General features: G+C 60.2%; 3 protein-coding genes across 7 annotated transcripts; 1 reads left to right on the top strand and 2 right to left on the bottom strand.

The window, feature by feature from the left end:
• Positions 1-1,654: 1,654 nt before the first annotated feature.
• Positions 1,655-7,701, top strand: AIP (AHR interacting HSP90 co-chaperone). 2 transcript variants are annotated; one of them, XM_081241202.1, is made up of 6 exons: positions 1,655-1,811; positions 4,572-4,751; positions 6,060-6,248; positions 6,638-6,814; positions 6,916-7,049; positions 7,389-7,593. In XM_081241202.1, the coding sequence occupies exons 1-6, from the start codon at positions 1,713-1,715 to the stop codon at positions 7,459-7,461; spliced, it is 852 nt and encodes a 283-aa protein (XP_081097328.1). In that variant the 5' UTR covers positions 1,655-1,712; the 3' UTR covers positions 7,462-7,593. The 2 variants fall into 2 exon arrangements, with proteins under 2 accessions (XP_081097328.1, XP_081097327.1); XM_081241201.1 differs by having other exon boundaries at positions 1,664-1,811; positions 6,916-7,057; positions 7,389-7,701.
• Positions 7,702-8,294: 593 nt separating this feature from the next.
• Positions 8,295-21,644, bottom strand: PITPNM1 (phosphatidylinositol transfer protein membrane associated 1). Of its 2 annotated transcripts, none has more exons than XM_081241391.1 (24): positions 21,461-21,644; positions 20,397-20,515; positions 18,696-18,910; positions 18,489-18,610; positions 18,057-18,281; positions 16,252-16,578; positions 16,079-16,174; positions 15,888-15,995; positions 15,104-15,165; positions 14,750-15,000; positions 14,243-14,432; positions 14,036-14,143; positions 13,642-13,799; positions 13,348-13,553; positions 12,717-12,887; positions 11,880-12,044; positions 11,503-11,651; positions 11,267-11,377; positions 10,712-10,828; positions 10,350-10,498; positions 10,113-10,262; positions 9,848-10,031; positions 9,429-9,557; positions 8,295-8,795 (listed from the first exon to the last, which is right to left on the bottom strand). In XM_081241391.1, the coding sequence occupies exons 2-24, from the start codon at positions 20,472-20,474 to the stop codon at positions 8,532-8,534; spliced, it is 3,735 nt and encodes a 1,244-aa protein (XP_081097517.1). In that variant the 5' UTR covers positions 20,475-20,515; positions 21,461-21,644; the 3' UTR covers positions 8,295-8,531. The 2 variants fall into 2 exon arrangements, with proteins under 2 accessions (XP_081097517.1, XP_081097518.1); XM_081241392.1 differs by lacking the exon at positions 8,295-8,795 and adding an exon at positions 8,803-8,992.
• A 1,161-nt stretch (positions 21,645-22,805) lies between these two features.
• Positions 22,806-25,130, bottom strand: CDK2AP2 (cyclin dependent kinase 2 associated protein 2). 3 transcript variants are annotated; one of them, XM_081239884.1, is made up of 4 exons: positions 24,476-25,130; positions 24,070-24,170; positions 23,850-23,982; positions 22,806-23,319 (listed from the first exon to the last, which is right to left on the bottom strand). In XM_081239884.1, the coding sequence occupies exons 1-4, from the start codon at positions 24,555-24,557 to the stop codon at positions 23,252-23,254; spliced, it is 384 nt and encodes a 127-aa protein (XP_081096010.1). In that variant the 5' UTR covers positions 24,558-25,130; the 3' UTR covers positions 22,806-23,251. The 3 variants fall into 3 exon arrangements, with proteins under 3 accessions (XP_081096010.1, XP_081096012.1, XP_081096011.1); XM_081239886.1 differs by having other exon boundaries at positions 24,334-24,479; XM_081239885.1 differs by lacking the exon at positions 24,476-25,130 and adding an exon at positions 24,348-24,456.
• Positions 25,131-25,384: the final 254 nt, after the last annotated feature.

The raw sequence follows: 25,384 nt of genomic DNA on the forward strand, positions 1-25,384 counted from the left end.
TCTCCAGGACTTTTTTTTTTTTTTTTTTCGGTACGCGGGCCTCTCACTGCTGTGGCCTCTCCCGTTGCGGAGCACAGGCTCCGGACACGCAGGCTCAGTGGCCATGGTTCACGGGCCCAGCCGCTCCGCGGCATATGGGATCTTCCCGGACCGGGGCACGAACCCGTGTCCCCTGCATCGGCAGGCGGACTCTCAACCACTGTGCCACCAGGGAAGCCCCCTCTCCAGGACTTTTTTATCTTGCAAAACTAAAATTCTACACCCATTAAACAACAACTCTTGATTTCCCTCCCTCTCCCCACTCACCTATCATTCAACTTTGTCTCTATAAATCTGACTACTTCAGGTACCTCATATAAATGGGATCATGTACTATTTGTCTTTTTGTGAATGACATTCATTTAGCATATTGAGGTATTTTTATATATACTAGTGGATTTAATTAGCTGAACATTCATTTAGGATTTTTCATATCTATATTTATTAGTAAAATGGGTGTATATTTTTCTTGCCTTATGGTATAGTTATCTGGTTCAGAATCAAGATTAAAATAGCCTCATAAAATATGTTGGTTGGCTTTCCCTCTTTTTCCTTTTTCTGGAGCAATCTGTATAAGATACAGACTACTTGTTGCTTCAGAATTTGGCAGAAGTCGCCTGAAAAACTTCCTGTGTGGGTAAAAAAAAAAAAAGCTAAAAACAAACAAAGCATGTTTCCCTTTCACCCCAGAGATTCCACCTCTCTCAGGGGACTTTGGGCGGGGGGTGGGGTGGGAAATGAACCAGCATAAATATCTGAAGCCCTTAGCACGTGGGACAAAGGGGACGGACAATAATTCTTCGCAGTTATGAGGATGGAATGAAGACAGTGCACAGGTCCCAAGACATTCCCTTTATTCGGTTACCTAAACCTCGAAAGTGGGAGCAGAAAACTCTTACAGCTATTCTTCACAGCTAGTTTCCAGACGCGGAGAGAAATGTTGTACTACCCCCGAAGTGCCTCACTTCTACCATTCCTATATTTCCTAATACTCACTGGGCAACTACTATGTGCTAGACACCACGGAGGATTCCATGGTGACACACCCAGCCAGGACCCCACAAGGGACTGTCAGTCTCTTGGGGAGTTTACGGTTCCCACAGGAACACAGAAACACTCCTTCCTCTCTTTCTTACTCCTAGGTTTACTTCTTTATTTATTTATATTTAAAGAGAAAAATCCAGGATGCAAAAGTCACGACTATTGTGCTAGGTATGCTAAAAGAAAAAAACCCAGAAAGGAATACACAAAAATAGTAGTTTTAGGGGGTGGCGTTACCGACGGGCCCCCAGCCCCCGCTCCATCCTAGTTCTGTAACGCCGTTATACTGCTCCTACCACTTAAAATAGAGTGGCACACGGCCACTTGGGAGGGCCCAGTCTATATCAGTTCAATGACACAATTGCTAGGGACGCCCCCGCCCCGCCCGGCCGACTCTGGCCCCGCCTCTCTCACCTCCCCTAGACAGTCTCAGGCCCCGCCCCTGGTCAGACCCGCGCGCTCAGCCGCAGCGCAGAGAACCAATCACTGTCCGTTTCCACGTTCAGGCCCTTTACGGCGTCTGCCCTTAGCCAAAATGGCGCCAGCTCGGAAGTTGCCGAAATTGACGAAGCAGGTCCGGAAGCTGCCGAGCGAGTCCGGAAGTTGCCGAAAGAGAGCAGCGGGGAAGGAGGATGGCGGATATCATCGCAAGACTCCGGGAGGACGGGATCCAAAAGCGTGTTATAGAGGAGGGCCGAGGAGAGCTCCCTGACTTTCAGGATGGAACTAAGGTTCGTGTTTATCCCCTTCCCTTAACCGTCCGTGGCGCGGTGCGCATGCGAGGCGGGAGGAGGCTGTAGGCGAGAGATGGCGCATGCCCAGATAGCAGTGGTCGGTGACCCTACCTCTCACATGCCGAGCTCGACGCTGATTGGTCTGGATTTAGGTAGAGGGTGAATTCGGATGCGTCTGCCCCGCCCCCTGGCTTGGCCGTGTGGCCACATTGGTTGGGGAGGCCGTCAGTCATTAATAAACAGGTTGCGGGAGGTGGGAGGGTTGACCCTATTGCTTGCACAGACCCAGCGCTGGAGAAGACCCTAAACCGGAAACCTGGGCTCTGGGAGGGGCCCTTGGTTTGCAAGGCTCAAAATCTATAGACCGAAGGGCCTTCTGAAAACACAGACCAGCTCCCATTTCTTAGATGGGAAAATTGAGGCCCTGGGACGCACCAACCGAGAGAACAAACAGGCCCAGAGGTTGGGTCTGCCAGACCAGAATCCTTTTGGCAGCTTTCCGCGTGCTCTTCGTGGCATTGCTCGGGACAGATAAGGGCTAGGAAATAAAGAGCCTCCCATCTTCCTCCTTTGCACATGCAGGGCCCCACCTGCAGCCTCTCCGGCCCCTTCCCCCAAACAATGTACATCTCCAGGCTTACCTGCTTCTGCTCATGCAGTTCCCTCCTGCTGGAGGGCCTTTCCCTGTTGCCACTTGCCTGTAGAGTAAGGAGCCTCCTGGGGGCAGCCCCTGTGCCCAGCAGAGCAGTCACATAGGACACGCATCTTGAGCGAATGAGTAAAGATCCTGGCCCCCAAAATAACTGAAGTGACATACCTTGTTGATAACTACAACAGTTTAACATTTAAAACATACTGGGGCCACCAAAAGTAAGAGCTACTGTGCCGAGATCCAGCAGGTAAAGATCCTAGCCTCGCTCAGTGTGAGTGATTTGAGGCAGAGCTGCACAGCCCTAGTGATCAGTGATACCAAGATGCAAGAAGGGACGTGGATGTGGGTGGATCCCCCCATGGGCTGGGGGGTTGGTGGCCTTGAAGAAGGTCCTGGCAAGGGAGATCCTGGATGGAACAGACACCAGCTGGAGAGAACACTGTAAAAATAGTGAAGATCTGAGAACAATGACCCTGAAGGAACAGGTACAGGTAAATTTAAAAACCAGTCACCGGCATCGATTGAGGGCTCACATGAGCACCGTGCTAAATGCTTCACAAGTTTATTTTCTTTCATTCTCACAAGAGGGACAGGTACTAATGTTGACCCCATTTTACTGATGTGGAAACAGAGCTCAGAGGAGTGGCTAGGTGTGGTGGTAAAGAGTGTGGGTTCCTCTAACCATATCCTGTGGAGGGTTCCGTCTTTAGACCTCTTCTCTCTTCACTCGCCCTGAGATGATCTCGTCCAGGCTCATCTCTTTTAAAGAACTCTCCATGCCTGGGCCACTCCCAGCTGTCTGTCTCTAGCCTTCCCTCTCCTTTAAAGTTGATATCCGGCTCCCTTCTCACCACCTCCACCTGGATGTCTGGTTGGCACCTCAAATTTCACCTGCTCCCCCCAAGCCTTCCCATCTAAGTTAAGGGCACCTCCAGCCTTTTGGTTGCTCAGGCCAAAACCTCCCCGTCTCCATGGCTCCTCCTGTTCTCTCGCTTCCCACAGAAGATCCTCAGAATACACCGCTGATCTGACCACTTCTCACCACTTCTGCCACTACCACCCTGGTCCAGGCCGCCATCGTCTCTCTCCTGGGTTATTGCAGTAACCACCTTCCTGCTTCTGTCCTCCCCCCGCTCCAGCCTGTTCTCATCCCAGCAGCAGCAGAACCCACGTCACATCATGTCCCTCCTCTGCTTGGAGCCACCCACTGGCTCCCAGCTCAGAGTGATAAAAACAAACCCCTCACCACTGCCTGCAGGCTCTGTGGGGTCCAGCCTTGCTGACCTGGTGACCCCGTGATGCACAACTCCCCACCCGTATTCACTCTGCTTCTGCTACACTGGCTTCCTGTTTTGTGAGCACACCACACACTGTCCCTCTGCAAGGCTTTTGCACCTGCTATTCTCTTGACCTAGAAAGTTCTCACCCCTTCCTACCCCAGCATCTGCCTGGTTTGCTTCTCCCTTCAGATCTCTGGGGGGGTTTTGGCCACACAGCACAGCTTGTGGGATCTTAGTTTCCCGACCAGGGATCGAACCCGGGTCCCGGCAGTGAAAGCACTGAGTCCTGACTACTGGACCGCCAGGGAGCTCCCTCAGATCCTCAGATCTCTGCTTAAATGTTGTCCTCTCAGAGACTCCTGCCCCCTAAACTCACCCTGCCTTACCCTGCTGCATTTTGTTTTCTGATCCATAGCACTTAGCTCGACCTCACACAGCACATTTTGAGGCCCATCTCTTTCCTCTAGAAGTTCCATGTGAGCTCCACAGGGGCAGGGACTTGTGTCTGTTTCGTTCACTGCTGGGCCTAGCACAGAGCTCAGGCATGTAGTAGGTGCTCAGTAAATATTTGTTGAAAGAATGATTAGTGCCAGACTGCTTGGGCTCCTGTCGCAGCCCGTCCACCCACTAGCCATGTGATTTGGACCCCTTCCCTCTCAGTGACAGTATCCTCACCTGGGTGGTGCGGTAAAGCCAGGTGTAAGGTTGGGCGGTGACCCCTGGGAGAGCCCTGTCCCTTGTGCCATCTGCAGGCTGCGAGCTGGGCTTGTCCTTGGGGGATGGGGGAAGGCTGTGCCCTTGTCTGATCCCATTTGCGGCCCGCAGGCCACGTTCCACTACCGGACTCTGCGCAGTGACGAGGAGGGCACCGTGCTGGACGACAGCCGGGTGCGTGGCAAGCCCATGGAGCTCATCATTGGCAAGAAGTTCAAGCTGCCCGTGTGGGAGACCATTGTGTGCACCATGCGGGAGGGCGAGATCTCCCAGTTCTGCTGCGACATCAAGGTACCTGATGCCCTGTGCCTGCCTGCATCTGTCTGGCCGCGCCCAATGGCTAGGCCACCACCAATTACCTCCAGGGCACCGCACCACCAGGACACTGGCGTCCTGGCCCCTATTCCACCTTTTCCTCTCCCTTAGCTGGACTGCAGCCAGGGACTGGCTCTCAAATGCGATGACCCACACAGCTCCTTACTTCAAACCCCTCTGGCTCCTGGTCACTGTCGAGCTAAAGTGTAAGCCATAGATGCTCACATGGCCCTGCAGGGTCTCCCTCCCACTCACCTCCCTGTGTTTCCATCCCTTTCTCGGCCGAGATCCTCCCTCCCACTTCAAACTGAATTCCTGGGTCACCACCCCCAGGAAGCCTTTCCTGACTACTGGCGGTTGACTTGAACCCCTTCTCTGGGTTCTCCAGCCCCTCATGCTCTGCATGGCCAGGATCTGGTCCTCTGTCTGCATCTAAGCTACTTCAGGGCAGGGATTGGGCCTGTTTACCTTCAAAATGCGCAGTGTGGGCCAGCCCAGAGCCAAGACTCAGAACATATCTGCTGGCTGGATGAATGTTAGCTGAGCAGTCTGCCCTGTGCAAGGTCAGTGAGAGGAGCTGGTTAGACTGGGGTGAGGGTGGTCTGGCTCCCATCATCCCAGGAGATGTTCCTAGTGAAAGGTCAAAAGCTAGGTCCCCAGGAATTCCCTGGCGCTCCAGAGGTTAGGACTCAGTGCTTTCACTGCCGTGGCCCTGGGTTCAATCCCTGGTCGGGGAACTGATATCCCACAAGCCTTGTGGCCAAAAAAAAGCTAGGTCCCCTATGCCTGAGGGTCTCCCATGAGGGTTTTGAGGTTGCTGCCCTAAACCCACCTCGGAGATACGCCCTGAAAGGGGTGGGGATAGGGCAGCACAGAAGAGACGCTGGGAACAGACTGTGGAGGGACCCCAGTGATGGGGGGAGCCCAGCTTGTGGGCTGCAAGCCTGGGAGGAGGAAGAGGGGAAGAGGTAAGAATTCCACCGGGCTTGCAAGGACAGGGGAGACCGGTTGACAGCGGGAGTGTGTGTTTGTGTGGAGGTTGGCGGGGTAGGTGCTTGCCTTGGTTCGGTGGCCCGAAAGTGTGGCAGGAGCTGCGGCCCGCACCGGGCTGGAGGGCTGGGAGGCTGGAGGAGTCCCGAGGGAAACGCCCTCCTGTTTCTGCTGAGCCAGTTCCTGCCCCTCTCTGGGCCTCAGTGTCCTTTCTCAGATGGTGATGGGGCAGGGGGCTGGGCCTCTTGGGACGGTGACCAGCCGGCCCATTGGTGCCCACTCACCCTCCGGCAGCATGTGGTCCTGTATCCGCTGGTGGCCAAGAGTCTACGCAACATTGCAGCTGGCAAAGACCCCCTGGAGGGCCAGCGGCACTGCTGCGGCATCGCCCAGATGCACGAGCACAATTCCCTGGGCCACGCCGATCTGGACGCCCTGCAGCAGAACCCCCAGCCTCTCATCTTCGACATCGAGATGCTTAAGGTGAGGGGCCACCAAGCCCCAGGCACCTCGCCAAACTCCCACTGCCCAGCTTCCGAGCGGGTACTGGTCCCACCTGCCTGCCCAGAGTTGGTGGGCTCACTGACTGTTGGTTGGGCTTGGGGTGGGGCAGGTACAAGGACACCTTTGTGGGACCCCTGGCAGTGTCCTCCCTCTCCTTCAGGTCTCTGCAAGGGCAGGGATTTTCACCATCTTGTTCACTGCTCTATTTCTAGAACCCGGCACAGTGCTGGGCACGTAGGAGATGCTACATAAACGTTTGTTGAATGGTCAGTGAATGAACAAGTGATTTTGTTTCCGGTATCCAATGTCCCAGGCCCAGCCAGCCCAGAGGCTGGCCCTGGGCCCTGACTTGGCCTACACCCCGGCAGGTGGAGGATCCTGGCACGTACCAGCAGGACCCATGGGCGATGACGGATGAGGAGAAGGCAAAGGCGGTGCCGGTCATACACCAGGAGGGCAACCGGTTGTACCGCGAGGGCCGCGTGAAGGAGGCTGCTGCCAAGTACTACGACGCCATCGCCTGCCTCAAGAACCTTCAGATGAAGGTGCCGCCTGGAGGCTGCAGGGGGTGAGTGGGGGGGGTGAGGTGGGGCCAGGGGGCCCAGGTTTCAGCATCTTTTGCCCTCTCCCTCCCCCACGCCCCCAGGAACAGCCTGGGTCCCCTGACTGGATCCAGCTGGATTCGCAGATCACACCTCTGCTGCTCAACTACTGTCAGTGCAAGCTGGCGGCCCAAGAGTATTACGAAGTGCTGGACCACTGCTCCTCCATCCTCAACAAGTATGATGGTGAGCACCGGGCGCTGGGCCACCGGGCAGGCCAGCGGGTGGTCAGTACAGCAGCCTCCTCCGTAACCACTGGGCACCGGGGCACGAAACTGGGCCTTTAATATCACCCCCATTCTGAAGTCCCGTGGGAACCCGACCAACTATCATCTACCCAGGCAGGGCCATGGGCCCTGCTGCGCCAGTGAGATGTGAATGGGGGTTCGGGGTGGGGTTGGCATCCTCATGGGCTCCGTCCCACGATGGGCCCCTGGTGCCAGAAGTCAAGCTAAGCAGCTGGCTGGTCCCCCCTTCATGCCCTTGTGTGCCTGCTGCCCACTGGCACCCCCTGCAGACAACGTCAAGGCCTACTTCAAGCGGGGCAAGGCGCACGCGGCAGTGTGGAATGCCCAGGAGGCCCAGGCTGACTTTGCCAAGGTGCTGGAGCTGGACCCCGCCCTGGCGCCCGTCGTGAGCCGCGAGCTGCGGGCCCTCGAGGCAAGAATCCGGCAGAAGGACGAGGAGGACAGGGCCCGCTTCCGGGGCATCTTCTCCCACTGACAGGGCCTTGCTGGCCCAGCCACCCCGCCCAGCTCACTGCTGCTGCTAACAGCCCCCCCGCCCCCACTGTACCATGCTTCTCTGTATATAAAGGCCTTATTTATCTCTCTCTCTCTCTCTCTCTCTGGGCCTGCCGAGCTGATCCATTGAGAGAGCTGGGGTCATCACCCCTCATTTCCTGGTCCTTGGGTGGTTTGGGGAGGCAAAGAATTGGGGTTCTAATCCCAGGTCCCCATTCACCAACCCTGAGATCTCTTTGGGCCTCCGTGTCCCTGACAGAGAAGTGAGGGTGGTCTCTGTCACAAAGGAAGTGTTTCTCGCGGGCCAGGGCTAAGGTGCCTGGGAGCTTTCAGTCAGTCTTAAGGGGGAGACGAAGCAAGTGCCAGCCAGGGGGCCTAGTGTCCGGGTGAGGCGGGATCCCAGCGCAGCCCTCTCCCCTCTGATCCCATGGCCTCAGCTAATGCAGGCAGAGCTTCCAGTGAGAAGCCAAGTGTGGGCCCCTGGGAACTGAAAGGCCAGCCCAGGTGGTGAGGGGAGGGCGGGGCTAGGCTGACTCTCCAGGCCCCAATCCTGGCCCTGTCCTCTGACCCGTTGCGTGACCCTGGGCACATCCTGGCCCCTCTTTGCCCTTCAGCATCTCTCTTGAACTGGAAACTGGGGGCTGGGCCGCCCTGTGATGCCAAGCAGGTGGGCAATCGGGTGGGATGCAGGTGGTGTTTATTTTCATGGATTTACACACACTGGAAAAGCCTCTGGGCCCTTGCTGCTCCCTCCCCCCCCCCCCCAGGGCTGGGTCCCCCCAACATGAAAGGGAGCTAACACCGAGGGGTAAACAGAGAGGCAGGATGTGGGGCTGGGGGCCCAGTCTTCCACATGCGGCCACTTGGGCCTCTCAAGTGTGTGAGTAAATAACCCAAGTCCAGCCACAGTTTGGGCCTCACTCTTCGCTGTCTAGCTTGAGGCTGATGCTTCGGGCCTTGCCGCGCGCCAGGGTGGTGGGCGGCGTCCCTGGGCCCTCCCGCTCTGCCTGGCTGGGGCCCCTCGAGCGAAGCAGCTGGCTCTGTTTTCGGAGGAAGTCCACAGGGGCGGCCCCACCATAGCTGCTCTTGGCCAGGGCAGCCCTCGCGGGTCCCACGGGGGCATGAGGGTGGGAGCTGGCCTCCAGTTGGCCCAAGTGGGCCACATAGCCATCTGACAGGAACTGGGGGCAGAGGTGGGCAGGGATGAGGGGATGGCTGGTCTCAGGCCCACACGCTGCCCTCACCTGTCCTCCCCAGGGACCCTGGGCAGTGCTGGCTGCATTATGGGCCTGGCACAGCCTGACCAACCCCAGGCTGAGCCAGGGGACCTTTACTCCTGGCTCCGCCCCTCTCTGGGCCTCATCTTGAGTTTCCTCATCTGTAGAATGGGATTTTGGAGGGAAATAACAGCAGCTAACGTTTAGCAAGCACTTGCTTTGTGCCCAGCCCCGTGCATGCTGATATGCAGTAAATCACGTGCTCTTCACGATAGCTGTTGAGGTCTGGTCCATCTTATCACTTCCATTTTGCAGACGAGAAACTGAGGCTCAGAAAGGTCAAGGCCTATGCCCAGGACCGTGCCAAAGTGGAACCAGTGCTCAAGGTCTTGAGCATATTATCAATCCCGGCCTGCCCGGCACCTCCAAGCTGCTTGTGACCCCTGTCCTAGGAGGAGCCCAGGTTCCCTGATGCCAGCATCCTTCTCCCAGCCGCCCCCCTTAGGTGCTTCTTAACACACGGCTGGTCCTTCTGGCCCAGACCCAGGCTCCCACTCCCCAGCTGGCTCGAAGTCCCCACCTTCACTTGGTCCTCACCTGGCACTGCGCCTGGAGCTTCCGCATGGCGCGGCCCACGATGTAGGTCTGGCCCGGGGGTAGGCCCAGTGCCGCATATACGGCCACGTCTTTGGGGGACCCGTAGCCGGCCACGATGTTCAGTTCCACCTGTGGCCAGAGAGGCCAATCAGCAGCCCCGGGGGGCAGAGTCGTGAGGCAGGGGGTGGGGTCTGGTGGGCATCCGGTTCGGAATGTTTCGGGTCGAGGCCATATGGTCTACCTCACCAGGTCCGGCTGGGGTCGGGACCGGCCTATCTCTTTAGTTGGCCCCAAGGACAAGGGGCCCCGGACCGCGAGGGCCTTGGCGGTCTGTTAGGTTCGGGGGCCGATGGGGGTGAGACCAGATGGGCCTCCTCCCGGGGCAACGGCGGGGACGGGACCCTCCCCCGTCGCCGCACCTCCTGCACCAGGCTCTGCAGGAACACCGCCTTCTGGCGCAGCGGGTCGTGGGTGAGGCCATCGCAGAAGGAGACTACGCCGTGGGGGAAGTTGTGCTGTGACAGCCAGGCCACCACGCGGTGCTTCTGCATGTCGGGCCGGCCCGTTACGTACACGATCAGGTAGCCCGCGTCCTGCCAGTGCCTGCAGGGTGGGGCGGCGGTCAGCTCCACGCGCCCCGGGGTGGAGACCAGTCACCACCGGGAGCCGGGTGGCCGCTCCTACCTGACCACGTCCACGGCGCCGGCGCGCACCTTGGGGTCGCTGCCCATGATGGAGACGCTGGCGGTGAAGGAGCCGTCGATGCTGAATACCACGGCCTCGGTGCTGCGGGCCACGACCGTCAGGCAGCACTCAGCGTACGTGTGGTCGCCCCTAGGGCCCAAGGGCTGCTTGAGCAACATGGGGGCGGGGCCCAGAGGAGCCCCGCCCCGCAGAGGGCCGGCCCGCCCCCGCGCTCACCTGACCACCATGCGCACCGGGTAAACGCCGATACCCAGCGCACGCTCCACGGGCACCGGGAAGGTGAGGCGGCCCGAGCTGTTGGTGACCTCGGTGCCAAAGTGAATCCACTTGCCTGACAGCGGCTGCGTCATGATGTAGATGTCCACCTAGCAGGGAGAGGGGGCGAGAGGGTCCCCCTGACGCTGAGCGGAGGAGGGCCGAGGCGGGCCTGTCGTTGGGGGTGGACGGGGTTGGGGGCTCAACCTGGTGTGACCGGGAGCTATCCGTGGGACAGGAGGCAGCACCCGGACCTCCCGCTTGGGGCGAGGGCGGCCCGAGGGCGGCCCGTCTACCCGGGACTGAGGCCTCTGTGTCCTGACCTTCTCTCCGGTGAGCGTGACCACGTCCAGGGGCCCGTACATGAAGCGCCCGTTCAGCACCTGGGGGCGGCCCTCGCACACCACCGTGTCACTCGCCCGGTGGTTGGAAGTGACGTTCTGGCGGGAGGAGACGGCGTGAGCCCGCAGCAAAGAGGTGACAGGGATGCGGGAGGTGCTGGTGAGGGGGACCCGCACTCAGACTGGGGTGCTCGGCCTGGAGGAGGCGGGGTCGCTGCGAGAGAGGGGCGAGGCCCGAGGGGTGGGCGCTTTTGCTGACCCCGATCTGAGGCCATGAGGGCCTCTGTGTGGAGAGCGGTTCCGAGGGGGCGGAGGCATGACAGGATGGGGTGCAGAGGATGAGGAGGTGGGGGGGGTGGTTAGGGGAGGAGACCAGTTGGTACCCAGGGGCGGGGCCGAGGCATGAGGAGGTGGGGCCAGGACCCAGGACCCAGGGCCAGCCGGCGGGATTGGACCCCGGAAGGTCTTGAGGGGCGGGGATCCTGGGGAGAGTAGGCAGGGCCTCGCTCTTGAGGGCTCGAGGGGCAGGGCACGTACCCGGATCTTGACTTGGGTGCGTTTGCGCTGCCACTTCTCCCTGGGGAAGGCCGGGCTGTAGATGGATGGCTCCTCGCACTCGGTCAGCTGTGGCTGCTCCTTCTCAATCACCTGCGAAGAATCGGACCCGCAAGGCCACGTGAAGGGGGGCAGGGTGCCTGGGGCTGCCCCTCCCCCAGCCCACGGCTCCCTATCATTGTCCGGTTCCCTCTCCCACCCCGCACCCCTGGGCCCACCTGGCGCAGGATGAAGGCCACCACATCCGCTGACTCCCAGTAGCTGGCGTGGAAGAGGTGGGGCAGCGAGACGGTGGGGAAGGCGGTGAGCGCCTCAGGGCAGTACAGTGAGTAGTCAATCCGCTTGGTCCCCCACCAGCGCTCCAGGACTGTACGGCCACGGTGGGCAGTGAGTCAGGGGTGGTCTCCCACCCCACGCCCACCCATCTGGCCCCTAATGCTCTTCCCTCCCTCTTTTCTGCCAACCCTGCTGGGTCTGGAGTTGGGTGCTAGGGCACCCTCATTCCAGAGCAAATGCTGGGGGCAAGGATGTTTCAGCTGGGCTTTGAAGGTGGCATAAGTATTCCCTCCCCAGGCTGGGTGGCCGGCTGACTTACTCTTAACCACCTCACTGGTGGTGCTGGGGGCAGCTGGCTGGGCTGGGAGATCATTGCCTAGCTCACTGCCCTTCCAGAAGGAACCGCTGGCAGAGGTGGGTGTTGAGGGCACCAACATCTCCAGCTCCTCCAGAAAGAGGCCTGAGTGGGTCTGCAGAGTCTCAGCTGTGGGTTGGACGGGCGACCTCAGTGGCGGGCTGGGCCAGGCCGCCCTCCTGTCTTCCCACCCAAGGTTCCAGGACAGCCCGGCGCCCCTCCCTCCACCATCTCCCCTGCCAGCCCTCCCTGGTTGGGTCTTGGCTGAGGCTGAACTGCCCCACATCTGGGTGGAGGTGAAGGGTGGGGGCATCCTCTCCTGTTAGCTCACCCCAACGGCCAGCTGCATTCCTGCCGGCATGACTGCCGCCACCACCTGGACCCAGGCCCACTTGTCTCATGGGGCCAAATGGCTACTCACTTGCAAGAGCACGAGTACACACCCCAAACCAATACACGAACACAAGTGCATGCAGAGACGCAATGCATCCCTACACACAGACACAGCAGCCCCTCTCCCCGCCCCGGTGGTGGGCGGCTGCTCTCAGTGTCACCACCTCCTCCCTTCAGCCCAGTTGTCACCACTGCCCCCAACTTCTGGGCAGAGAATGTTAGAGGGTCTTGGGGATCCAGACTGCCCAAGGGGCCAGGGGAGGGCTCCCTGGTCCTGGGAGTGGTGACATGAGAGAGTACCGATGATGTGGGGACTACCTCATGTCTTCTTGGGAGAGGGGGGCCCACACCTATCCCTCACTGTTGGTGCCCTCCTCTTTCTCCCCTTTACTTTGGTCGGCGGCATACCCAGCAGCAGGGATGAGCCGTCTCCCAGGGGGAACTTCTGGTAGCGCGGCACAGCCAGTGGGGCAATGGCCTGGAACTTGGGGGCCAGCAGGGGCTCAAGGCGGGAGGCGCAGGGGTCGGCCGCATGGAAGAGGTTGTAGATCTGCTCACAGGCTGGCCGCATCTGGGCCACTGGTACCCAGAAGATAAAGGGGGGAGGGGATTCAGCTGGGCATACTGGGAGGTAGGGGTTGTGGGAAGCAGCACCCTGACATGCTATGTGACCCTGAACCAGCACTTCCCACCCAGGCTCTTCTCCTTGGGAGGTCACCAGGGTCCTGCTTAAAAGTGAGACAGGTCTCTCGGCTAAAAAGAGATCAGGGCCTTCGATTTGCTGATGTTCAAGATGAAGCGTTCCCCATGCCCGTTGGAGCCCCTCTCATGAAGAGCATCTGTGGGTATGCGTTCCTCCTGCTGCACTTTGGGACACTTGGCCTTGGCAAGTCCCTTCTTTCTGGGCCTCAGGTTTTCCCTCTCTAGCCAAGCCATTTGTTTGTACAGTGGGGAATGGTATAAACACCCCCATTTCAGGTGAAACAAAGAGGAGATGGGGGAGGGGCAGGTGAAGCCCACCCCCACCCTGAGGGCTCACCCTCCAGCGTGGGCATCACGGTTTTCCGCAGAGCCAGCACCAGGCCCAGAGGGGAGCCAAAGAGGAAGAAGCCGGAGACCTTGAAGTCAAGGCGGGTGGCACTGGTGAGACCATCAGGAACCTCAGAGGTGGCAGCGGGTGGACAGGAGGCTGTGCTTGCCCGCCTGGGCTCCCCAGAGGAGGTGGCTGGGGGGACCGTCTGCAGGCTGGGGGAGGGGGAGGAGAGTGCTCAGTGCTGCTGCTTCCACAGCCCAGCACAAGCCCAGTTTGGGGTTGATGGGGCAGGAATGTCACCTGTTTTGAGAGCCCTCAGGCTCAGGACTGGCCATGTCGCCGTGGGTGTGCTGGGCAGGCAGCACTGAGGGCTCCGGGCTGGCCCGGCCCAGTCCCTCCACCCCATCTGCCAGGGGATCCCGCACTGGGCCAACCTCCGGGGAGAGCAGCTCATTGTTCTAGACGGAATAGGGGACAGAAAGAGCCTTAGGACTGGAGACAGTCGATTTCTACTTATTTGGCAGTGAGGGAAGAGGCTTAGGGGTTGGGCAGGGGCTTAAACAAAGAGTAGAGCCCCAGAGGAGGTGGAGTGCGGCAGCAGGGGACAGGCCGGAGAGAGGTCATGTTCCAGGGGCAGAGAACTAGAGCCGGGGAGACACCTGCCTCCTGAGGAGGCGGGTCCAGCCACACTGACCGTGCTTCCTCGGCGGCTGCTGCTGCGGCTCCCAGTGCCCGCGCTGGCACTGTGGCAGAGTGCGTCAAAGCCCAGGATTCCACCGACGCCATCCCCTATCAGCACCACCTGGGTGGGAGGGCCGCGCCATCAGGAGGGGCTGCAGCAGAGGCAGGAGGATGGGGGGCTCCCGCGGCAAGTTCCCCGGGAACATCCCTAACTCCTGACCTGCCCGCAGAAGCCGACACCCTCAGATGAGCGCAGGAAGGCGGCGTAGGCCTGGTTAGTGCGGGCAATGACCGTGGCCACAGCGCCCTGGTATCGGGAGGATGAGGTGGCCAGCAGCGGCAGGGCAGCCAGTGGAATGTGGTCCTGGGAGCGGGACAGGCTGTCACCGTCATGGCTGTAGGGGCTCAGGCTGTAGGAGGAGGGGGTATAATGGATGGGTGGGGGGCCTCCAGGCCCTCCACTGCCCCCTCTAAGTCCCCTTGACCTGTTGGCAAGTCCTAGCACTGGAGGGCCTTTGTGGGGACCATCAGTATCCCAGAGGCCTTTGTAATGGAGCCATTGACCAGAAACTGAAATCCAGCTGGGTAGGTCACTAGCCCAGGTGTTTGGCTTCCTGGCCTCCTCCCCCTCCCCCCATGGGGCCTCTCCGGTCCCAGGAGCCCCCAAGTGGCTGTCCACACCTTGGGGACCCTGTGTGTCCCCCACCCTCCCACCCCTGACCCGTACTTGGAGACAAGGGCATAGGCAGCGGCGCAGATGGGTGGGCAGGGCACCAGGCGCAGCGCCACGTGGCCCAGGGCCTCGGGGAAGTGGACGCGGGTGATGGCCTCGAAGGCCAGGCTCAGCGTCTGCACATCCGCCTGCTTGGAGCTGGTGTCTCCAGGGCCTGAGTCTAAGATGTTGCCGCTGTGCAGGATGAGGAAGAGGGCGTGGACTGCGCATGTCTCCGCCCCCAGTTCCCCCACTCCATCCGGGCCCTGCGGGGCACAGGGGGGGGGGGGGGGTGTGCCAGGGATGTCAGAGCAGTGGCCTGGCCGGTGGGTTGGCAGAATGAGGCGCGGGGTGGCCAACCATACTCACTTCCGGGTCCCTGGGTGCTCGGGCCCCATCCCCGATATCTTTGGTGGACTCGGTTCCAGGGTCTGCAGGATGGGGAAAGCCAGTGAAGGGGACTGAGGGGTCTGTGGGGATCCCCTCGTCTGGTACTTCAGGTACCCCCGCTCTGCTGTCTGCCTGAGCACCCGCCCTCGCCCCCCATCTTCCTCTGATCTTCTCCTCTCACCCGACCCTCCCAGGTCATTTCATGTTTCTGCGGTTTTGCACACGGCTAGTCCTGCTGCTGACAGGCATGCTTCTCCACACAAGGCCTGTTTGCCTGGAAAATTCCTTCTAATCCTGCCCTGTCCAATATGGTAGCCACTAGTCACATGTGCCTATTTAAACGGAAATGAATTAAAATATAATACAATACAAAATTCAGTTCCTCAGTCCCATTCGCCACATTTCAAGTACTTGCTAGCCACATGTGGCTAGTGGTTAGAACATTTCCATCATCTCAGAAAGTTCTTTTGGACAGAGCTTGTCCAAGCCTTCAAAATCCAGCTTAGACATCACCTCCCACATGAAGCCTTCCTGGACTCCAAATGAATTCCTCCATTCTTTGTGCTGTGTCTGAACCCTGAATACACGCCACACATCCATCCATCCACCCATATCTGCTCATTAGTCGTCTGTGTATTTAACGAGCACCCTTTCTGGACTGACATTCATCTTAGGACCCCATGAAACTTAGGAATGAGTTGTTCTCCAAGTCCCCACCGCATACGGAGTGCTGGTGGCTGGCAAATGGATGCGGGATCTTTACCTGGCGCCCCTTCTGCCTCCGTGGGGCAGGCAAAGGCGTCGATGAAGTCATTGGAGTTCCACTTGGTCATTTCCTTGGGGAAAACCTCGTCACTGTCCGAGAAACCTTCTGAAGGGAGCAGGGGCTGCGTCATGGGCTGGCGGGAGCTGCTCAGGGGCCCCCCCTCCCCCCAACAGGTCTGGGGTGCTGACCGTGGGCATCAAAGAACTCCTCCTCAGAGCTGTTCTCAGAGTCTCGGGCGATGTTCTGCATGCGCCACTCGGACAAAGTCTGGGGAGACACGCCCCCTGCAGGGCCACATTGGCCTCAGCCTGGGAGTCCAGCCTGAGGGCTGCTCCCTCCCGTCCCTGTGCCTCAGCCTCACCTCCATGCTGGGACGAGTAGGAGGAACGGGAGGATGAGGACCACTGCTTGCCGAAGCTGGCATCGGGCGAGGCATCGGGGCCTGGGGGGACCTCGGGCCCATCGGGGGTGCCAGCATGGCTGGCCCCAGCCCGGGCCTCAGTGCTTGGCTTCCCGGGGGGCTGGGCCTCGGGCCCCTCACTGCCTGTGTTGCACTTGGCCATGCGCTGTGCCAGCATGCGGGCGGTCTCTTCCTCCAGTGCCCGGATGTCAGCCATGCTCAGCTCTGTCCACTCGTCCTGCCAGCACCAGGCCTGGCGGTGGGCCCGCAGCATCACCCGACGCAGACCTGTAGGCGCCCAGGCATCAAAGCCATGCCCTCCCCACCCACACGCCCCAGCCCTGAGTTTCCCTGCCACTGCAGCCACATGCCCAGCCCACGAGTTCAGGTAATGGCTCCCCTGGGCACACCACCCACCCAGGGCCACAAAGTAGGGCAGGGTGAGCACTGTCCGGGAGACGGGAGTGGAAACTGGGGCATTTGTCTTCCTGCCCCACCTCCCTCCCTGCTCACTGCCTCCTTTTATCCCTCTGGACACCCCAACTCTGAGCGCTGAGCCCACCCCAGACACCCTGGGAAGCTGGGAGCAATGTTTGTTCTTGCTTCTTTCAGCTGGCTTCCTGCTGACTTCTTCAGAAGAGTTAACAATTAAGGCGTTGATAGTTAATGAAATTGTTGATGGGTAATGAAGGTGTTAAGAGTTAATGGAAGTGTTGGCACTTAATGAAGCAAAACATGATACCCATTCTGGGATATTTTCATCCTAAGCAGAGGAATAAAGTTAGAGACTTCAATATCTAGGAAATAAAGTCATACTGATTGAATTATTGTTATAAACTTCTGGAAGGAAATACATCAGAATCTTAATAGTGGTTATATGTGGGTGAGTTTCATTTTTTTAATTTGTGCTTTTGGGCATTTTTCCAAATTTAAGACAAGGTGCCTGTATTACTCTCTGAGCTAAATTTCCTCATCTGTAAAATGGGGCTAATAATTGTCCTTACCTTGAGGGGTGTTGGGGGTGTTAAAGGAGATCTTGCATGGGAAGTGATTAGCAGAGAATTGGGCATGTGGTGATCAATATTAGCTTTTTACTATCTGGCCCAACCTCTTCCTCACTTACAGAAGGGAAAATTAAGGCGCAAAGATAGGAAGTAGCTCCCTGGAGGAGAGGTTCCATGAGGGTCCGTGGTGGAATGGAACCCAGGTCCCTGGACACCCCCATCCTTCTACCTGCAGGTGGTCCACCCTCAGACCTGGGAGGTGGGACAGGGCTGAGCCACAGGAGTGCTGGGGTTAGTTTTAGGGGGGGGGCATGAAACAGGGCCTCCTGGATACCAGGGCCAAAGGATGGGACTCGGAGAGAACGACAGAGTCGCAGCTTTGGCCTGCACTCCTTAGCGTGTTGCAGGTTAGAGCTGGTGACCCTCCTGAGGTCTCTAAGTCTCGCTTGACCCACAGGACACTGGAGAGTCTTAGAATTTTAATGGATGAGAAGCAGCACCTCTGAATGTCAGAACCAGCGTGGACCTCAGAGATCACGTTGTCAGCTTCTTGCCCGCCTGACTCTCACCCGTACCTCAAGGCTAGGCTCCCCCAGCCCTTAGCTAGGCTGTGCGGCTCCCCTCTGCCTCAGTGCCCACCACATCAAATGGAAATGACGGCTTTATGTTTCTGTGTCCCCAGTAGACTGGGAGCATCCCTGGCTCAAACGCGCGGCCTGGTGCATGCTGAGTACATAGAACCTCCCGAGGCTGGGCGCTCACCGACATCGTGGATGAACTGCTCAATCTTGGCCTGCATGCCCCAGTAGCGGAACTCAACCTTGCACAGCTTATAGGCGCACATGAGGGGCCCCGTCTGGGCTGCTGTGCGGGCCCAGTCATCAGCCAGCGGTCCTCGGCCTGTCTTGGCCGAGCGGTACAGCCGGGGGTCTTCTTCCGCTTTGTACTCGCCTGGGGCCACTGCGTCCCGCACGATGTCGATGGTATCTGGGGGGGGGTTCCGGCAGCACTGAGCAACACCAGCCCCCTCCGGCCCCTGCCATTCCTCCCCCACCTCGGGATTGGGAGGGCAGCTTTTCATGCACAGGAAGCCTAGACCGGGAGAGACCCTGGGACTTGTCAGAGGCCGCCTGTTGAGGTGGCAGGTGTCCTGAGAGGGACTCCACGGTCCCCCTCGCTGGCTCCAGGCCTCACCCAGGATGCGCTGTCTCCGCTCAGCCCCACTCAGGTTGAAGACATTCGGCTGCTGCCCCCCATCAGGCAGGTAATAGGTCTCTATTTCAATGGAGAATTTCTCCACAAAGGGGCAGGTGTACCTGGGCAGAGGGTGGGGGTGAGGGTCATGGCTGTGCCCACCAGGGCTGTTCCCCTCCTGGCCCCAGACCTGCCCCACCCACTCACCGGGTGCGGGTGTAGGGATAGGCATTCCAGGATTCCTCCTCCACCTGCAGGGCGGCCTTGGGCAGCAGTGCCCGGAACCAGCCTGGGATGTGGGAGCCCACGTGGTACACCTTGTGTGTGTACTGCCCACTGCCACCGGGCCCATCCGTGTAGGGCCGGTTGGCCAGGATCTCCACGCCACTGCCCTCACCACTTGACTCTTCTCGGCTCTTTTTCTGCAGCCCAGGGCAAGAGTAGAACGGGCAGCTCAGCCCCAGATCAGCTCCTGGGATGGGATCCCAAGCTAGGCCTGGTCCCCTGTGCAGCTCTGAGGCCCTAGTCCCAGCCGTTCTAACTCTCTGAAACCCGACCCTGGTCCCCTGTAGCTCCTGGGGTCAGGATTACAGCCACTGTCCAGTCCCCTATGGGGTTCTGCAAGCCAGGACTCATTCAGTCATTCAGGTATTTGTTGTCTGCTCTATTCCAGGCATTGTTTCAGAGTATGTTAATTGGGATCTGTTGATGTAACAGAACAAAGACCCCTGCAGGCCCCTGTGCAACTTACTCCAGTGGAGGGAGACAGATAGCAGACAGAAAACAAAAAAAAGCAAATCAGAAGGTGCTAAGTGCTGTGGTAAAAAGAAAGCACAGACTAGGGTAAGGGGGATAGGGCTGGGCGTTGCAATTTTGATGGGATGGTCAGGGAAGGCCTCAATGAGAAGACATGACCTTGATCTGAAGATGACCTGGGGGAAGGGAGGGTGCTGAGCCGGTGTGAGGTGGGGGCACTATTCTGAGGCAGAGGGGAAGCCAGTGGAAGCTCCTGAGGTGGGCGCATGCTGCGTGTGCTGCCGGCACGGGGCCAGGGTGGGTGGGCTGGAAGAATCCAGGAGAGTAAAAGGGGCCCCCACCTTTCTAGGACCCCAACACCAGCTCCTGCCACACCCCTCATAGTTGGAGAGCACTCAGATCCCGTCCTTACATAGCTCTGGAGTTTGAACTTGGCCCACTTAACCCTCTGACGCCAGATCCCAGCCCCCTTGCCTGCTCAGACTCTGGTCCCACATTTCTGGGGAGTACGTCTGGAACGGGCACCAACCCTCTCCCCTCCCTGAGAGCCTGCTCTGGCCCATTCTTCCCGACGTCCAGGGCCAGACCTCTACCCCCTTCCTCTTAGCCCAGACCTCAGCATCTGGGGTCCCTGCCTGCTCCTCTCTATGACAGATTTGGGGCCTGATCCTCGGCCCATCTCCCTGACCGCCTGGGGCTGCCAAGGTCCTTCACCCTCTGGGAACCCCTCCCAGTCTTTCCCTACCACCTGGGACCGCTCCCCACTTTCTGCCTCCCGCTCTTTTGCATCCTCATGCGCTGCTTTGCTTACGCCCAAAGGATTACACATTCTAAGGAGGATTAAAGGAGGTCAGATGGGGGCTGAGCGCACAGTTGGGGCTGGGCACTTGGGGTGGGGAGGCACCACTAGGCCCTCCTGCCGCTCTTCCCACAGACTTTAACCACCACCACCCCTCCCCCACATCCGACCGGGGAAGCTCTCTTTCCTCCTCTGGCCTGAGCCCTTCCAAGCCCCAGAGCGGGACTGGAGGGGGATTGAGCTGGGCCCGGCCCCCGGTCCCAGGTGCGGCCTGCGCGCTCCTGCGGATACCCAACATGAAGCATACCTCCCCCCACCCCGCGCCTTGGTCGCCTACTTCCCACCGCCCTCACCTGGATCATGTAGAGCTGGGCCACCTGGTATTCGTCCAGGCTCATGGGCAGCAGAATGTGGTACTCCTTGATGAGCATCCTGAAGGCGCTCGGCCGGCGGTGCGCGGCCTCCTTTCCCGCTGGCGCAGGACACCGCGCGGCCGTCAGTGCGGGGCGGCGGCGCGCGGCCCCGAGCCCTGCGCGAGGGCCGAGGGGCTCGGGCCCGGCGACCCCATGCCCGGGCTCGCCGCAGGGGAGGCAGAGGCGAGCCCAGCTCTGCAGCCAGCGCCGCGGGGGGCCGGGAGCCTCGGCGAGGCTGAGCGCTGACCTCTTTTCCGCGCAGCCCCCGCCCCCCGCCCGCCCATCGCCACGGCAACCACGCGCTGACGCTGGCCCCCCGGAGCCGCGGGCTCAGGCCGGCGGGCTGGCTGGCCAGCCTCGCCTCTTCGGCCGCGTCCGCGTCCAAGCCCCTCGGAACGGCATCCCTCGGGGACCCGCCCCCAGGAACCTCCGGGCCCCTCCTTCCGGGCCCGCCTTCCACAACCGGCCCCTCGGGGCCCGCCCTCTGCATCCCTTTCCCCGAGTCGGTCCCGTGTCCCCCACTCTTGGACGTCCACTTAGAACCTTGTCCCCCGGGGTGCCTCTACGCGGAGCAGCCCCGTGCACCCCTCCTCTCAGCATCTGTCAGTGTTCCCCACCCCCCGCCCCCGAACCTACCTTCAAAGACCAGATAACTAACACCTCCGCCCCCTAGACCTGCCTTCCCCCACCCTGGCCGGCAGCCCAGTCCCCAACTCTCCCCTTCCCAGCATCCTATCTGGACCCCCGGCACTTGTCTACGCAACCGCCCCATCATCCTTACCGAGGGCTGACCCCTCTTCGGGCTGAGGCAGAAGTATCCCACGGGCCCCCCCCCCCGAGAGACCCCCCTTCGTCCACGTGCGCCCCGATTTCGCTGCAGCCCCTACCTACACCTCGCACCTACTGAGCAGGCGAGAGGCCCCCGTTGTCTCCACTTCCCTCTGTTCCCCGGCGTCCCCGTCCCCCGCCGTGCTCTTGGCCCGCCCGCCAACGTCCCGGCTCACCTCTAGTTTAGGGCGGGCGCCCCTCACCCGGTACGGGCGGGGGCGGACGGGCGGCGGGTCAGAGCCCCCAGCGCCCCGAGCCCCGGCCTCGGATTCCAGCGGTGGCCGGACCCTCTGGAGGCGAAGCGCGGGCCCATGGCCCCGACCTTCCTCCAGGTCTGCCCGCCGGTGCCCCTGCTGTCCCTCCCCGTCGCCCGCCGCGTCACTGCGGCCGCCCCGCCCCCTTCCTGGGCCCGGCAGCCCTCCCCCCCACCCGGGCCGGGTCCGGGCAGCCCCGCCCGCGGCGGAGGAGGGCGGCCCCATTCTTCCTTCCCCTAGGCGGCGGGGGAAGAAGAGGCCCTTCTCCAAAGGCTGGCGCTTCTCAGTCCCGCTGTATTCTTTGGGATCCCCAAAGCACTCTGGGTTCCCACCTCCACCCTGGCCCAGCCCTCCTGTGTGCTATGGAAATATGAGAGTCCCATTCCCAACTTCCCAGGCCCTTGGATCCTGGGGCCCAGGGTGGGGGAAATGCCTCGCCGTCCAAAGTGCAGCCAGAAGCTGGTCTCTGACTTGCCTCTACCTAGCTGGTGGGGTTCCAGTGCCCCAGACCTCTAGGGTCATTCTGCCACACACACAGGCAGAGGCCTGCAGTCACTCCAAATCTTTGCGCTAGTCCCTGAATGGAGACCCATGGCTTTCCCCACCTGTATCTTCTGGGTCCACAAGTCCTGTGCAAAGGCTGAGACAGCCTAGGGTTGGGCTCCTGGGACCACACCCAGTCAGCTACGAGGCACTGGGACAGTGTATGGCAGCACCGAGCTGGGTCTCACCCATGTTGGAAACCAGTTCTCTCTCCTTGACTGTTTCTCAGGTCCTGTGGGGAGGGAAGCAGCAATGCTCCCTTTCTTTCCTCTCTGAGGACTCAGAGATGGGGTGTATTCAGAGCCTCCAGGGCTGATTCCGAGCTTAGGATGTTAGGGCATTAAGGCATGTGAGGGTGTGGCTTAAGTGAGCTGGCATTTCCACCAGCTAGGCACTGCTAGTCCAGAGAAAGAACCCTCTAGGCTCAGGCTGGAGACAGTGCCCTCCAGCTGTGGAGGCAGCCAAGGCCCTGCGCTGCCCCCTGGTGGCATCACGTGAAGGAGGGCAGGGCGCTCAGCTACTGGAGCTCAACCCTTTCCACTACTTACAGCTGGAAGGCTGAGGGCCAGAGAAGGGCAGGGTTCCACTCAAGGTCAATGGACAGTGGAGGCAAGGCAAAGCCAGGCTCCGTGGGCCTCTCTCCCACCCACTGCACCCCACCTTCCGCCCATCCAGGCTTAGCAAAAGCACCAGACTCAGAAAAACTACGAGCTGAGAGAACAACTCCAAATTATCTTTTATTTATACAAAAAGGGCATATTTAGCAAAAGACACACTGAGAAAAGAGTCGCCATGGCCCAGGAGACAGGGCAGGGAGGCGACAGGCCTTCTGAGGCCCTGCTGGGGAGAAGGGGTCTGGGAAAAGTGGTGAGAAGTCCTGGGTAAGTGCTGAGTGGTGGGGGCCACAGAAAGGAGGAAGCTCCAGTTGGGTCAGCACTGTTGGCAGGTCATGGGTGGGATTCACAGTGACCTCGCTGCTAACTCTTTAGGGGGTTTCCAGTTAGTGCTGCCGACTGGAGGGCCGCCCACTGGTTCCTGGAGGGCACCCACCAAAGGACACAGGACAGGAAGCCCAGGATGGGAAGTGCAACTCGGGGTGAAGGCCAGGGAGAAGCAGGTGCTCTGCAGTGGCCAGGAAAGGTCCAGATGCTGAGGCGGAGTCGAGTCCTGTTACGTGCGGGCGTTCCGCTCTGTCTCTGCCAGGCACTCTCTGACTAGGGCCCGGGCATGGATGATGCCTGGGGTGTGGATGCGGAGGTAACATACAGGATCTCAGCGACCCTCCACAGTCCCAGGTTCACCCGCCAGTGGAAAACACCCTCCCTCTCCACCCCCTTTCCTTTCAGTAAAAGGGACTATAATCTAATGAGGGGCTGGATGAGATCAGGGGTTCAGAGGTTAATCCTCAAATTTGCCCTGTTGAAATACAAACTCCCTGGTCCTTCCCTGGAAATTAACTCAGTGTCAATTCAATTGAAAACGCCTCTCTGGGGGACTTCCCTGGTGGTCCGGTGGTTAAGACTCCACGCTCCCAATGCAAGGGGCATGGGTTCGATCTCTGGTCGGGGAACTAAGATCCCACATGCTGCATGGCGTGGCAAAAAAAACACAAAAAACAAACCAGAAAACCCCGCCTCTCTGGATAGTGATCCTGGCCCTAGTCTAGGCTTGGCTCAGGTGGCCTCCAGATGTCTTTCCTTCCCTACCTAGTGAAGGGCTGTCCAGTGTTTGTCTCCCGGGCAGGGGCGGTGGGCCTGGCCTCACTTACCTCTCTTCAGGCGCTCCATGGCGCTCTTGCTGCCAGCATAGGTGGGCCGGATCTCTTTGCCCATCTCCTCTATGACCGACAGCAGGTCGGTGTAAGTGCTCTGGGAGCCCTGGGCGCCAGGTGGTTTCATTGCCTATGTCAAAAGAGAACAGGGCGGTGAGCTCAGGCCAAGAAGGGGCCCCCAGTCCCCATCCATAGGCAATCCCTCGGCTCCACTCACCTGCACATAGCCCATGGAGGGCGGTCCAAAGTCGTTAAACAGTGGTCTGAAAGGGGCAGCGGCTCCTGGCACCGAGCCCGACGGCGATGGGACACTTCCGGCTGCAACATGCGCCAGTAAGAGGTCAGCGCGGGGCAGGGACGCCTCGCCCCGACGTTCCAAGCCCCGGACCAGATTCGCCCGATTCCCTCCAAAGGGCTTCATTCCAGGCTGCTAAACTTCAGGACAAACCCCTCCCCCTGCGCTTCACCAACAAGCCCTTACGTGACCACGCCCACTTCACAGGCCAGCGAACTGAGGCTCAGCGAGGGTAGGCGGCAGGCCCAGTATTGCAGAACTCAGGCCGTCTTCTCTTCGAGACCTCGACCTCCCGGGCAGGCAAGCAGGGGTGGAGCTGGATCCTCACCTGTAGGGACCGGGGTGCCGGGCCCAGGGGTGCTGGAGCCGGGGGTGCTGCTGGGGGCGGGGGCGATGGGTTTGTAGGACATCCCCAACTCCTGGGTGCGGCAGACACCGGCCGGCCGCTCCTCCCGGGTTGGCTGCCTGGCCACTCAGCTGCGCTCTGATTGGCAAGCCGGCAGCACGCCCCTGGTAAATAGAGCTCAGGCCGGAAGGGCGGGCGGGCACGAACGCTCCTTCACTCCCGATTGGCGCGCGAAGATGTCACTCGGGCCTTCTCATTGGCCGAGACCGGCCCCAACAGGCCGCAACCGCTGCTGATTGGTCTCCGCCTTCCGGACCTCGCACCTGTCTGCTTCGGATTGGGCGGTGGCCGACGCCCTCAGCAATTGGCGAGTTCGCGGCCCAGGCCGGCGCGCTCTCAATCCGATTAGTCCCAAAATCCGAGAGGCGGGGCCTCGGAAGCCTGGACCTGGGTCTGGTCCGCCGCCGTTCGCGCCGAGCCGGGCTTCCCGGGCTCGGGTGCCGCCCTCGCTCCTCACTCACGTTGCTTCGTACGTCAGCTTCCCGCTGCCCGGTCCCAGTCCAGCTGGGCTACTGTCGTCGCCGCCGCCGCCGCGCGCGCGCGCGCGCGCGCCTCTCCTCAGCCCTGGGTGCCAGAGGACGCAGGGCTTTGACGTTCCCAACCCTGCGCCCCACCCCGTGCGCTTTTACGTCACCTTTCACCGGTTCAGCAACCTGTCCTCGATCGGCGCATGCGCCCTCCTGAGGCCTCCGTTTGTTCCCATGGCAACGGGTCCGTTACCAACGCTGTTGATGCGCCTCTTCCTCCCAATTGCCTGGACCTCGGGTCTAGGCTGGTGTAAGGTCCAAGGGCGACCTCAAAGACTCCTCAACCTGCACCCCACCTCCCACC

Source organism: Mesoplodon bidens (assembly GCF_964165515.1).
Source record: "Mesoplodon bidens genome assembly, chromosome: 7".
In the NCBI taxonomy this organism is placed as follows: Eukaryota; Metazoa; Chordata; class Mammalia; order Artiodactyla; family Ziphiidae; genus Mesoplodon; species Mesoplodon bidens.